This window comes from Petromyzon marinus, chromosome 37 (genome assembly GCF_048934315.1).
Source record: "Petromyzon marinus isolate PM22_M1 ecotype Great Lakes invasive population chromosome 37, UKy_Petmar_22M1.pri1.0, whole genome shotgun sequence".
Lineage (NCBI taxonomy): Eukaryota > Metazoa > Chordata > Hyperoartia > Petromyzontiformes > Petromyzontidae > Petromyzon > Petromyzon marinus.
In genome coordinates, this window is record NC_133703.1 from 19556126 (window position 1) to 19569907 (window position 13782).

At 54.9% G+C, this 13782-nt stretch overlaps 1 protein-coding gene across 3 annotated transcripts in view; it reads right to left on the bottom strand.

Moving 5' to 3' along the window:
- The window catches only part of LOC116949539 (platelet-derived growth factor subunit A-like), a 49712-nt gene that overhangs the window by 25584 nt on the left and 10346 nt on the right, over nt 1-13782 (bottom strand). For 2 of the 3 annotated variants that reach the window (XM_032966955.2, XM_032966954.2), the window contains exon 2: nt 6374-6470. In XM_032966955.2, coding sequence (XP_032822846.1) covers nt 6374-6470 — 97 coding nt within the window. Of the gene's footprint in view, nt 1-6373; nt 6471-13782 lie in introns of those variants that run through there. The other variant, XM_076072403.1, reaches the window with a different exon arrangement.

Below are 13782 nucleotides of genomic sequence, written 5' to 3' on the forward strand. Positions count from 1 at the left end.
CGAGGTGACACCGCGCGTGAAATGGCAGAGCGATAACGAGGGGGGGGGGGGGGGGTGCAGGCGGACGACGATGACACCTGTAGCGTCACGCGTCAAACACAAAAGGTGCCCTGTCGCAGCCTCCAGCAGAATGCCGGGGCGCGAGCGACGTTCGCGAGTGTGCACCCCCCCCCCCCCCCCCCCGCGCAGGCCGAGTTTGGTTGGGTTGGCCCCAGCGCCACGCCCCGGCCGCCTTTGTCTCTCTCCAGTGACGATGTTTTGCACACCGCACCGGGTACTGCTCATTTGAGGCCGAGTCCACCTAGCGGAGGGCCCAGGTACCGGTTTCAGATGATCGTCACTGGCGCTGCGAGCGGGGATCGCAATCGGCCACGCCGGGTTCGTGACGCGGAGCGCCGGACTGCTGCACCAACCGCTCCCTACACAAATAGCACAACTATCATGTGTTTTATTTCGCCAGGTAAGGCCCACTGAGCTGCATGCAGCTCCTCCTCAGAAGCGGCTTGGCCCACATATGATGGCCCAACGAAGTGGCTTATCACGTGGAAGTTTATAGCAGCCAAGTAGTCTAAACGCGCGATGTCGATTCTGAATGTGGAGGGGAAAACCCGGAGAAAAAATCCACGTGGCCACGGGGAGTGTGACACCGCAAACTCCAAATATACAGCAAGCGTCAGAGTCGGGATCGACCCTGACACCTGGTAGCGATGGCTTGGGGAGTAGGGCATTCATCCAGCAGTGGATTGACCACGGCTGATGACGATGGTAGTGATAGCTTGGGGAGTAGGGCATTCATCCAGCAGTGGATTGACCACAGCTGATGACGATGGTAGTGATAGCTTGGGGAGTAGGGCATTCATCCAGCAGTGGATTGACCACGGCTGCTGATCGTACGCGCGGGCGAGAAACAAGTCCACGGAGGCGCGCTGCGAGGGGAGGTCAACCGCTTGCGGCGAGGGTGGCGGGGAGCGGTGGCGCAGCTGTCGGCGCTACGCGGCGCTACGAACTCGGCACAAGCCGGGTTTCGAACCCCGCTCACGGCTAACACCCGGCGACGATCATCTGAAACCGGTCCCGGGCCTCCCCTAGGTCCACTGGGCCTAAGCCGAGTACCCCTGGCCACCAGGGAGACAAAGGCGGCCGGGCGTGGCGTTAGGCCACCCACCCCCCCCCCCCTCGTGCACCAAAGTGGCGGCCCTTCACAGGCGTGCCGGAGAGCGCGTGCCACGTGGCATCGTCCCACGTCGACACTGACGATGAGACAAAGTGGCGCTCTTGCGTCCAACGAGGAGGAACCCGCATCTCACACACACACAGAGAGAGGAGGGGGGGGGTAGGGCACGGGGGGGGTCCTTTCCTCCAGACATCGGGCAGTAAACCATCAGCGCCGGTCTGAACAAGCCAGAGAGGTCTGCTTTGTGTAGAAGCCAGCGCAAGTGAGCCCGACTCTGCTGATGAGACACTGAATGTTGAAATCGGGCCAGAGTTTTACTCGTCACCGAACCAGTGCTGTAGAAATGATGCACTCGCATGAGGCCGAACCCGGCTTATGGGATGTGTAAACAAAGAAAACGAGCGATATTTTTTTCACGTGGCTTCTACTGGTGCTGCCTTCCATCCCGTCTGTGGTGGCTTCTCCTGGCGCCTTTGAGTCGCCCTTTCTCTCTCTCTCTATCTCCAAGTCGTCCCCGCTCTCTCTCGCCGAGTCGCCCCACTCAATCTCTCACGGAAAAAAAAACGTTGCCCGCTCGGCGCGACGATTCCTCAAGGGGCAGAGCAGTCGATCATTTAAAGGTGGCATCCGTCGTTTGCGATGGGGCCCTCGGCTGACGCCGCTACGGGCGGGTCGCTGTCCCCGCGTGATCATCCCCTTGTGGTCTGCCATCGTCTGCGCGCGTGGTTGGGGTTGAGGACGGCCTCAGTCCGAGCGCAGCGAATCATCCGGCCAAGCGTGCGGCCCTTCGGAATCGTCAGAATCTCTCATTCGGACTGGCGGAATCCGATGAGCTGTGAAGCCCTCTTCCCTTCACGGTAAACGTTCCCGCTGCGTCTCCCGGGTCTTCACGTCACGCCGCAGCGGGAGGACATCTGCAGCCGGACTTCGCTGCGTCCGGCCGCGGCGCGCGTGACGTCAACGACGGTAGGCAAAGACAAAGGCGCAGCTCCGCAACTGCTCGTTCGCGACCACCATTGACGGAAGGAAGGGGCCTCCGACCACCGAGCTCCAGGATGGGTTTTTTTTTCTTTTGTGGCCGACTCTTCCCCGCTGGGCTCAGGCGTCCTGGGCAAGGGGCCTGCAGTGTTCCCCGCAAGTCACCCCACCCGCACTTCACCACACCCGCACCACGCGGCCCGTGCGATTGCCCGACGATGGATCCGACCAAGGATCCGACGGCCCCTCACTTCCGAGACGGGCTTCGCGAAAAAGTCCGGCGGAGGTTCCGAACGGCGCGCGGCGACGTCTTGCCGCCCGTGTCCCGGAGGGCGTCGTGAGAAAGTCACAACGACGAACGGTCACAACAAAACAAAAAAAACACACGATAGGAGCGCAAAGCAGAGGGAAGGTAAGGAAATCACTCAAAACTATTTTTTAAAAAAATGTCATCTTACCCGGTAAAGCCCACTGAGTTACGAGCTTATTTTTTTCGGAAGCGACCTGGCCACAAATGACAGCTCGATGAAAGTGGCTCATCATCACGTGGACATTTGTAGCGTAATGTGTGAAGGCGGGGGTGCGGGGGAATGCAAGGAGATGCCACACACAGAAACTCTACCGGCTAGAGAGCATAAAGCCAGTGCCCCAGTTCTCCGTTTCCGTGTGCGTGGGAACAACACTCGATCCCCACTTATACATAATCAGAAACCGGACTTTGCCTTCAAATCGCACCGATTGCTTGCATGCCGAGCACGGGGCCCATGGGGCCATGACGTGAAGTGGGCCAGCCACAATCAGCACCACCCAAGCTTCGAACCGGCAATCGGAGTAAACGCCACCTCTCGAATCGAGCGGGGGTCAACACTCGGTGCATCTACTGCCATCGCATGCGGAGAACGCGAAGCGACGGAAGAAAGCACCCAGACTCTTCGCACGTCCTTCCCGGATCTGTCCCTCCCCAATGGAATATTAAAGTGTCGTGTATTTATGTCATTTAACACATCCCAGCAGCAACACGGCCTTGTGGGAGCGCGTTGTCGTTCCAGCAGCAGCAGCAGGAGTAGCAGCACAATGAAACGGTTTCTGGCTCAACCATCGAACAAAGATGGTCACCGCACTTCTACGGCCGTCTGGAACGCTCTTCCTGCCGATGTTAGCAAGCCGATGGAGCTATGCGTTTTTAAATCTCGGTTGACAAACTCATTCCTTTAGAAATGCTGCTTCTCGTGTTTAGTTTGTTGTCCTTCCCCCGGTCGGCTACGTGCGGTGCGAAGGAAGTTCAGCACGCACGCGTCAGCAATGAACGCGGCACATTCGCAAGCATTGGGCTCAACGCAAGAAAACCGTGGTCCGGTTTTTGACACGTGCAACAAAAAAAACCCAGCGTCTCATCAGCAGAGTCGGTGGGGCTTTTGCTGCTCTAAAAGTCCGTGAGAGTTTGGCACAAAGCAAAAAAAAACACAGACACACGTGAGGGAATCAAACAAGGCCACCCCCTGCCCCTCTGCCCCCCCCCGCCCCGCCCCCACCAGAGCGGACACCCCCTCCTGAAAGGCGGGCGAGAATAAGAGAGGTGGCGAAAGACGTGGCCATGTGATTCAGGACCAGTTCCCTTGTGTTTGCTTCCGCGGGGCGCGTGAAGTGGAACGCGCAGGTTAAAGTCCAACGCGTCCCCTTCGCTCTCCCTCTCTCGCTCTCCTTCTCCCCCGCTCTCTTTTTCTCGCTCTCCCCCGCTCTCCCTCGCTCTCTTTTTCTCGCTCCCTCCCGCTCCCCCCCCGCTCTCTTTTTCTCGCTCTCTCGCCAATGTTGACGGACGTTCGTTTTTGTTTTGAAGAGGCGAAGTGAGGCAGGAGAGCCGTGAGCTCCACCTCGTCGTGAGCTCAAGAGCTTGGAAGAGGGGGCGTGTGATTGGGGGGGGGGGGGTGTTTGTCGACACGGTGAGCGTCAAGCAATCGATTCAACGTTCATTTGTTACGCGGAAAGTCCCGGGTAGCCAGCTACCCAGCTAGTTCGCGGGGCGGGCGGGGGGGGAGATCCGTGGTTCCATCAGCGCGGTAAACGATCGGTGCAGATCTGCGTCGTGCTCGCTTCCCTCCATCTCCTCCCCCCCCCCCCCACAATCCACCCAACTATGCACCCCCTCCCCCCCGCCACCACACACACACACACGGCTGCCCCATTCTCCCCATTGAAGACGCCAAGGTCAAGGTCAAGAGGTCGTCGCGGCAAATCCTGTCGACGCGACCACAACCGGCACCGGTCGCGTTCTCCCCGCGGAAGCGACTGCCCGCCGGGTCCCCAACGCCGAGCGGTCGGTCGCTCGCGACTCGCAATCGGTTGCGCGCGACTCGCAAATCGGTTGCGCGCGACTCGCAAATCGGTTGCGCGCGACTCGCAAATCGGTTGCGCGCGACTCGCAATCGGTTGCACGCAACTCACAATCAGTCACGCGCGACTCGCAATCGGTTGCGCGCAACTCACAATCGGTCACGCGCGACTCGCAATCGGTTGCGCGCACCCGAATCGCCTTTACACGTGAACGCCTCCGCAACCGGGCCTGCGAGCGGTTTGCGCCAACCGGTTGCCACCCCCGTCGCGGCGTCACGTGGTGCGTGCCCACGCCTGCCGCCGTGCACGTGTCCTCACCGCGCGAGTCTACGGCTCTCTGTGCGAGTTCGTGGATCCTTGCCGTGACTCGTCGGCGCCCGCGCCCTGCTGGCCGCCGACTCGTGACGCAACGGTGACAGCCGGCTTCAACGCAGGCGGTGGATGTAACCGGTATTCGAACCCGGTCTCATCGGCGTCTCTGACAATCTGATGCCACCCGGCCGGAAAAAAAAAAGTTCTGTTGAATCTGCAGTAATAAACGCGCGTGGCAGTTGTAGACTTGGCGCTGTGGAATTTTTTTCTCGTGGAGTAGTGACCCCTCCCCCACCCCCCCCCCACCCCCAGTGTCTGTCTGTCTGTCTCACTGCGTGTCTCATTGTGTATCTCTCTCTCGCTCTGTCGCCTTCCCTCTGCTTGGCAGTAACTCTCTCCGAGCCCTCTTCTCTGTCTGTCTATGGCTCTAACAAAAGCCCCCCACCCCCACTCCCCCCCTCCCCCTCTCTCTCTTTCTTCATTTAATCACCCAGCACCACACTGGCCATGCCCTGGACCAGCTCTGCCTGTGCACTGGTTCAAGAAATCAAATGAGCACCATCCACCTCGCGCTGCCTGCTGTCCAACTCCCCTCCTGGGTCTCCTCGCCGCCCGCGGGCCCACGTTGCAGTTCCACCGCCTGCACACTGAAAATCTGTCTACGAGCCCAGCGCTACCGCACGCTCAAAGGCCTGCCCTGCCCCGAGCCCTGCCCCGAGCCCTGCCCCGAGCCCTGCCCCGAGCCCTGCCCAGAGCCCTGCCCGGAGCCCTGCCCGGAGCCCTGCCCAGAGCCCTGCCCGGAGCCCTGCCCAGAGCCCTGCCCAGAGCCCTGCCCAGAGCCCTGCCCAGAGCCCTGCCCAGAGCCCTGCCCAGAGCCCAGCCTAAAGCCCTACCCAGAGCCCTGCCCAGAGCCCTGCCCAGAGCCCTGCCCCCAAGGGACAAATTTACGTGACTCTTGCAGACTCATCCCTACGCCGTCCCCCCACCCGCCCCGCACACCCCTGCGAGGTGGCGGAGCGCCTTGAGAGATAAACGCGCGCGTGCACGCACCCAACACGCACTCGGCACGGCACGAGTGCCACTGATACACAAACACAGCTGTTGTTAAGTCCCTCTAGACGCACGTGAGTTCACTTGCCACTCTCGCGCGGTGACGTTATCCGTTCTCGCGACGATGATGATGGATGATAATGACGGTGGTGGTGGTGGTGGCGGTTGTTGTGGTGGTGCTGGTGTTGGCGCGAAGCAGTCGTGTAGTGCGGTTAGCGCGCTGCGGCTACGAACCCAGCGACCCGAGATCCATTCCCAGCATCATATCTGGATCCCTCCCCCCCTTAACCACCACCCAGGTTTACTCAGCCTTAAATGAGTACCTAGGGTGGTGGGTAATAAACACGAGTACCGGGAAGACAAAGGCGGCCGGGCGCAGTGCTGGCCACCCACCACCTCGTGTGCCGTGCCGGCTTTCATTCGGTGGTGCTGCCTCCGAGCAGAACTTTCCCCAACAATGTGTTAAGGCTACGCGATGGGGGATCTTTGTCTTTGTGTTGTGTAAAAGTAACCAAGGCTGAGCTTTACCTACGGAGTCAAACGGCAGCAGGAAGGGCAGGTCGCTGATGCTGTGGATTTCAGCCCGCGACAGCACGTCCATCACGGCCTGCGGCATCTCTGGCTCCTGCGGACACATCGTCGCCATCATTAATATCATCATCATCATTAATATCAGCATCATAAACGTCAACATCGTCATTCATATCATCATCATCATCGTCGTGAATATCATCGGCAAAATCGTCGTTAATATCATCATCGATGCCATTACTATCTTAATTAATTTCATGATGGGAATTAATATTATCTTCATTAATATTGTCACCATTGTGATTATCATTAATATCAACGTCATTACCATTAACATCATCTACATCACCAAAGACAAAGATCCCCCGTATAGCTTGAACAGACTTTGGGGCCAAGTGCTGTTAGCGAGTAGCACCTATGAAGGCCGACACGGCACATGAGGGGGTGGGTGGACGACACCACGCCTGGCCACCTTTGTCTCCCTAGTGGCGATGTTGTTTACACACAACACCAGGTACTCATTTGAGTCTGAGTCGACCGAGGGGCGGCCCAGGACCCATTCAGATAATCGTCACCGATGAGCGGAAATCTTCATCACCACCACCACCACCACCACCGACATCATCATAAATATTATCCGGCCCTCTTAAACCCCATGCCCACCCAGGAGACTCAATGGGTGCAACCGAAAACCCAACCGGTCGATCGGCAGGTTTTGTGTGGTTACTCCCCACCACTTTCGAGACAAAACTTAGCCAGTGTGAAAGATCCATGAAAAAAGTTTCTCCTGTTAGATCGCGTAAATATAAATGTGTCGTTAAACCCGCCACCACCCGACACGGCCGTTTAGTAAGGTTTGTTAGGTAAACAAAACGTGCCGGCTAGTTACTCGTACAGCACACCAAGTGTTTTGGAGAGTAAAGCCACAACGTTTGCAATTCCATTAACCGCGACGCTTCGCCCGCAATTACAACCAGCGTCATCAGGCGGCAGCCAGAGTTGTGGAGAAATCCTCCTCCTGATTCGGTCTTAAATAGAGGGGAGGGATAAATGTGATGCCGTCACTTGCGAGACAATATTTGGCGCGCGAACCGCCAGTGTGCAAAAGTTGGCCAGTAAACATTGACGGGGCTCTAGAAGGCTCCGTTCCGGCAGCGGCGCACATATTGCAGGGGCTGCGCCTTTACTGCTATTTCCGGGGACACGGGAACTGCGGACACGCAGGCATCGAGTAGAATAGCAGCGGTAGCAAGGCCGGCGGCTGTCTGTCAAGAATGACGCAACTCTCACTCAGGGTCACTCCACCGCGACCAATCTGCCTGCCTCGCCCTCTCATCATCGCCACTCGGAGCGGCTCGCGGACTCAACAGCGACAGCCCCCTCCCATCCAATTCCGCCACAGCCCCCCCCCCCCACCGCCCACCCCCCAGGGTGCCGAAACGACGGACACATCCGCGTCGAAATCATTTCAGCGGCGTCTCTCCGTGCGCGCGTGTTGACCTCAAGCCACTCAACCCCATGACCTCTCAGATGTTGAGACCTCGCGACTCACATCCACCCATCCTCTCCCAGCCTCAACATCGCCCGCCGTACCCCCCACACTCCACCACACCTATCCCTAAACCAGCCCCCGACCACCCTCCTAGCCAGGCGGCCACACATCAGCCGTGACCTTCACGAGCATCACAAAACGCGTGGTAAAGACGGGCGGTAAAGGGCGGCAGGGACTCCCCCCGCCGGAGGCACCTCCACTGGGCTCTTTCCTGGGGGGGGGGGGGGGGGGGCGCGAGAGATTTTCGCCGACTCGTCCGCACTGGCCAGACCGAGCTAAGCGACGGCAGGAGCTTCTTCCTCTTCACGGTGGCAATTGGTTCGCTAAAGCGATTTGGTCGTTAAGCGAGTACAGGAAGTACACGTTAGTGGCTGCATGCCTTCCGGTAGCGTCGAAAGTTACCCTCTTCGTCACCCTAAAAAACTTGCTTCATATTTTAAACAACGGACACGAATACGTAAAGACACTAACAACATTATGAACATATTACAGGGCGTTTTCAAAATATGGACCCGATTTGAAATCGCTATATCTCTGCAACCGCGAACCGCCCATGAATGATACTCTTACCACTTGAAAGGGCAGGAACATCGCGTTTCAAACGATTACTGGTAGATGTCTCTCCCAGTGCACAAACAGCCCCTAGCCTCAGTCATTCGCAAGATGGTGACCCCGCAACACAAGTTGTTTTGCGTTCTGTAGTTCAGCAAGGCTGAATCCGTAATTGCGGTGCAGCGTGTGTTTCAACGGCGTTTTGGCATTGGTCCGCCAATGTCAAAGAGCATGGTGGCACAAAAGACCGTGGTGTTTTTGTGCCACCATTAGCGACTAATCTGGATGACCTCAAAAACAGAATCACGGCAGCTGTGACTTCAGTGGGAAAAGACACTTTGAGAGGCGTTAGGGACGAATCCAACTATCGTCTCGATGTTGTCCGTACAGCAGATGGAGGGCACATACAGTGAGGGAAAAAAGTATTTGATCCCCTGCTGATTTTGTACGTTTGCCCACTGACAAAGAAATGATCAGTCTATAATTTTAATGGTAGGTTTATTTGAACAGTGAGAGACAGAATAACAACAACAAAATCGAGAAAAACGCATGTCAAAAATGTTATAAATTGATTTGCATTTTAATGAGGGAAATAAGTATTTGACCTCCTCTCAATCAGAAAGATTTCTGGCTCCCAGGTGTCTTTTATACAGGTAACGAGCTGAGATTAGGAGCACACTCTTAAAGGGAGTGATCCTAATCTCAGCTTGTTACCTGTATAAAAAAGGCACCTGTCCACAGAAGCAATCAATCAGATTCCAAACTCTCCACCATGGCCAAGACCAAAGAGCTCTCCAAGGATGTCAGGGACAAGATTGTAGACCTACACAAGGCTGGAATGGGCTACAAGCCCATTGCCAAGCGGCTTGGTGAGAAGGTGACAACAGTTGGTGCGATTATTCGCAAATGGAAGAAACACAAAATAATTGTTAATCTCCCTCGGCCTGGGGCTCCATGCAAGATCTCACCTCGTGGAGTTGCAATGATCATAAGAACGGTGAGAAATCAGCCCAGAACTACACGGGAGGATCTTGTCAATGATCAAGGCAGCTGGGACCATAGTCACCAAGAAAACAATTGGTAACACACTACACCGTGAACATCTGAATTGTTCAGAGGACAACTGGGTGAAAGTGTTGTGGTCAGATGAGACCAAAATGGAGCTCTTTGGCATCAACTCAACTCGCCGTGTTTGGAGGAGGAGGAATGCTGCCTATGACCCCAAGAACACCATCCCCACCGTCAAACATGGAGGTAGAAACATTATGCTTTGGGGGTGTTTTTCTGCTAAGGGGACAGGACAATTTCACCGCATCAAAGGGACGATGGACGGGGCCATGTACCGTCAAATCTTGGGTGAGAACCTCCTTCCCTCAGCCAGGGCATTGAAAATGGGTCATGGATGGGTATTCCAGCATGACAATGACCCAAAACACACGGCCAAGGCAACAAAGGAGTGGCTCAGAAGAAGCACATTAAGGTCCTGGAGTGGCCTAGCCAGTCTCCAGACCTTAATCTCATAGAAAATATGTGGAGGGAGCTGAAGGTTCGAGTTGTCAAACGTCAGCCTCGAACCCTTAATGACTTGGAGAAGATCCGCAAAGAGGAGTGGGACAAAATCCCTCCTGAGATGTGTGCAAACCTGGTGGCCAACTATGAGAAACGTCTGACCTCTGTGATTGCCAACAAGGGTTTTTCCACCAAGTATTAAGTTATGTTTTGCAGAGGGGTCAAATACTTATTTCCCTCATTAAAATGAAAACCAATTTATAACATTTTTGACATGCGTTTTTCTGGATTTTGTTGTTATTATTATGTTTCTCACTGTTCAAATAAACCTACCATTAAAATTATAGACTAATCATTTCTTTGTCACGTACAAAATCAGCAGGGGATCAAATACTTTTTTCTCTCACTGTAGCTCTTTTTCAGAAGCTCCCCGGATATCACGAATGATAGCTCAACGAAGGCACTTATTGTCACGTGGACAATTAGAGCAGCCAAATACTCTAAACGCGCGAGGTTTTTTATTCTAAATGTGGAGGGAAAAACCAGAGGACACGGAGAAAAATACACGCGACCCAGGGGGGGGGGGGGGGTGGGTGGAGAGACGCAAACTCCAAATGTACAGCAGGAGTCAGGGTCGGGTTCAAAACAATGAGCCCCTGCACACCAGGCGAGGTTGTAAACATCTTCCAGCCACCGTGGCACCCAGATGTCTGTGCAGGGGTGAGGGTACCCACATTTGACCCCACCGCACCTTAGCTGCCGATCGAGTTCACAATGAGACCTCAACCCCTCGCGTCGTCCGTCGCAAACGGGCAAACGTATGCGGCAGTGCCCCCGACGTTACGGGCACCGGGCCTTCTTTACAGCTGTACGGGCTTGACTCGGTTGGTGATGTGGTGATGTGGTGAAGCGGTGATTCGGTGACGTAGTGATGTTGGTGATGATGTGGTGATGATGTAGTGATGTTGGTGATGATGTAGTGATGTTGGTGATGATGTGATGACGTGATGATGATGTGATGACGTGATTGAGATGACGTGATGATGATGATGAGATGATGATGTGATTGTGACGTGGTGATGATGATGTGATTGTGACGTGGTGATGATGATGTGATTGTGACGTGGTGATGATGATGTGATTGTGACGTGGTGATGATGATGATGTGATTGTGACGTGGTGATGATGATGATGTGATTGTGACGTGGTGATGATGATGATGTGATTGTGACGTGGTGATGATGATGATGTGATTGTGACGTGGTGATGATGATGTGATTGTGACGTGGTGATGATGATGTGATTGTGACGTGGTGATGATGATGTGATTGTGACGTGGTGATGATGATGTGATTGTGACGTGGTGATGATGATGTGATTGTGACGTGGTGATGATGATGTGATTGTGACGTGGTGATGATGATGTGATTGTGACGTGGTGATGATGATGTGATTGTGACGTGGTGATGATGATGTGATTGTGACGTGGTGATGATGATGTGATTGTGACGTGGTGATGATGATGTGATTGTGACGTGGTGATGATGATGTGATTGTGACGTGGTGATGATGATGTGATTGTGACGTGGTGATGATGATGTGATTGTGACGTGGTGATGATGATTTGATTGTGACGTGGTGATGATGATGTGATTGTGACGTGGTGATGATGATGTGATTGTGACGTGGTGATGATGATGTGATTGTGACGTGGTGATGATGATGTGATTATGACGTGGGGATGATGATGTGATTATGACGTGGGGATGATGATGTGATTATGACGTGGGGATGATGATGTGATTATGACGTGGGGATGATGATGTGGTGACGCTCCCTGTCAGCCGGACACTGCCGCTATGACACAGCACAAACCCCGTCTCTACAAAATTCCTCGATTCATTGCCTCGTAAACCACGCCAAGGTTTTATTGCGGCCATATTTTACTCATTCACTGAGAACAAACTGAAAAATATTCTTAAAAATTACATCACGCCCCCTCCCCCCCCCCCCCTTGTGTTGCGATCGCAAGGGCTCCTTCCTCCCCCCATTGGGTTCACGAGCAACTTTACTTGTTGCAGCAAAAGGGAACCCGTGTCAAAAGGACGATCAGCGATGCAACAAAAAAACCCGGTAAACATGCCAAGTTTGAGTCAACGTTGGGGCAACGTTTTGGGGCACCTTTTGGTCAACGTTGGGTCAACGCTGGGGTAACCTTGGGGCAACGTTGGGGCAACGTTGGGGCAACGTTGGGGCAACGTTGGGGCAACGTTGGGGCAACGTTGGGGCAACGTTGGGGCAACGTTGGGGCAACGTTGGGGCAACGGTGGGACAACGGTGGGACAACGGTGGGACAACGGTGGGCTAACGTTGGTGCAACTTTGGGTCAACATTGGGGCAACATTGGGGCAACGTTGGGTCAACTTTGTCCCAAAATCCCGTGTTTACTGGTGATAACCACAGTATCATAACGGGCCGGGCGGGACGCAGGTGGCCGAGCGAGCGACTTGCGAATCGTGAAAGGTTCGCGGGTTCGACTCGGTGGCGTCGTCCATCTCTCCGAGGTCGATAAAACAGGTACCACTTTTTGTCTAGGAGCCCCACAGTGGCTGTCCTATGGATGGACTCGACACCAACCCGGTCATAGGAATGTGGATTTTATCCACCGCTGCTTCGGGGCATGCGAATGAGCGATGCCTCAACGCGCCAATTGAGGCCTTAGGGTGGTGCGTGTTGGCACGTCGGGGGGGGGGGGGGAAGAAATCGCTCCAACTTTGCGGCGAATTATTTATATTATTCACACTGCTGCGAGGCCATGGTGATGTAACATCTGCCCGAAATATTCGAGCGGTTGGGCAGCGGCTTTCGCCGGGATCACGTGCGGCCACCGCAATGCCGGCCACAGTTTGGCTCATCGTTGGGCCCAACGTTGGGGCACCTTTTTGACAAACGTTGGGGAAACGTTGGGTCAACGTTGGGCCCAAACGTTTCCCGGCCGGCCGTCTCGTTTGATCGTGTCGACAACGAACGAGTGAAAAACGGCGAGGCATGCTTGCCAGGGGAATGACATTTTTTTGTTTCCCCCCCCCAGGGATTAATTGTACGGCGAAGCGAGACTTAAGACGGTGAGAAGTGGGGTGCGGGGTGTAAGGTGCAAGGCTGTAATTGCTGACTTTCTTGGAAGGCGACATCACCGAGTTGTTTTTTTTTGTTCACGAAGACTGTGAAACGTAAATTCTAAGAATGCAGTGGATGGCCAATTGATTCTGGGATCGTGTTCACAGAATGAGGCGGGGGGGGGTGCAGGAGAGGGGCGGGGGTGGTGGGCGAGAGAGCGGGGGGGGGTGCAGGAGGGGAAGAGGGGGAGCGACAGCTCTTACCGTGAAGTCCTCATATTAATCATCCGTGGGGCGTTCGGCTCGCGAATTAACAAACGGGGACGTGTACATTGACAAACTCGCCGTAGGCTCGACTACAACACCGCTCACCACGACCGCCGCCAGTCAAATCGGCCAGGCAGCGCAACCTCACAGCAACGAGAGCCTGGGTTCGATTCCCGATTCGGGCGGCTGCCTGCGTGGAGTTTGTACGACCGCTCTCTCCGAATTTCTGCTACGGTTTACCCCCAGCTTCTCCGGTTTCCTGCCATAGCTTATGGAAAAAATAGACCCACCGATACGAGGTTACGTCGCAACGGGAATTGTAAATGTCGTGGGTTTACTCTGTACCCCCACCGGTGTGCTGTACTTGTCACCAATTGGCATGTTTTATTCACGTGACAAACCTTACTCAT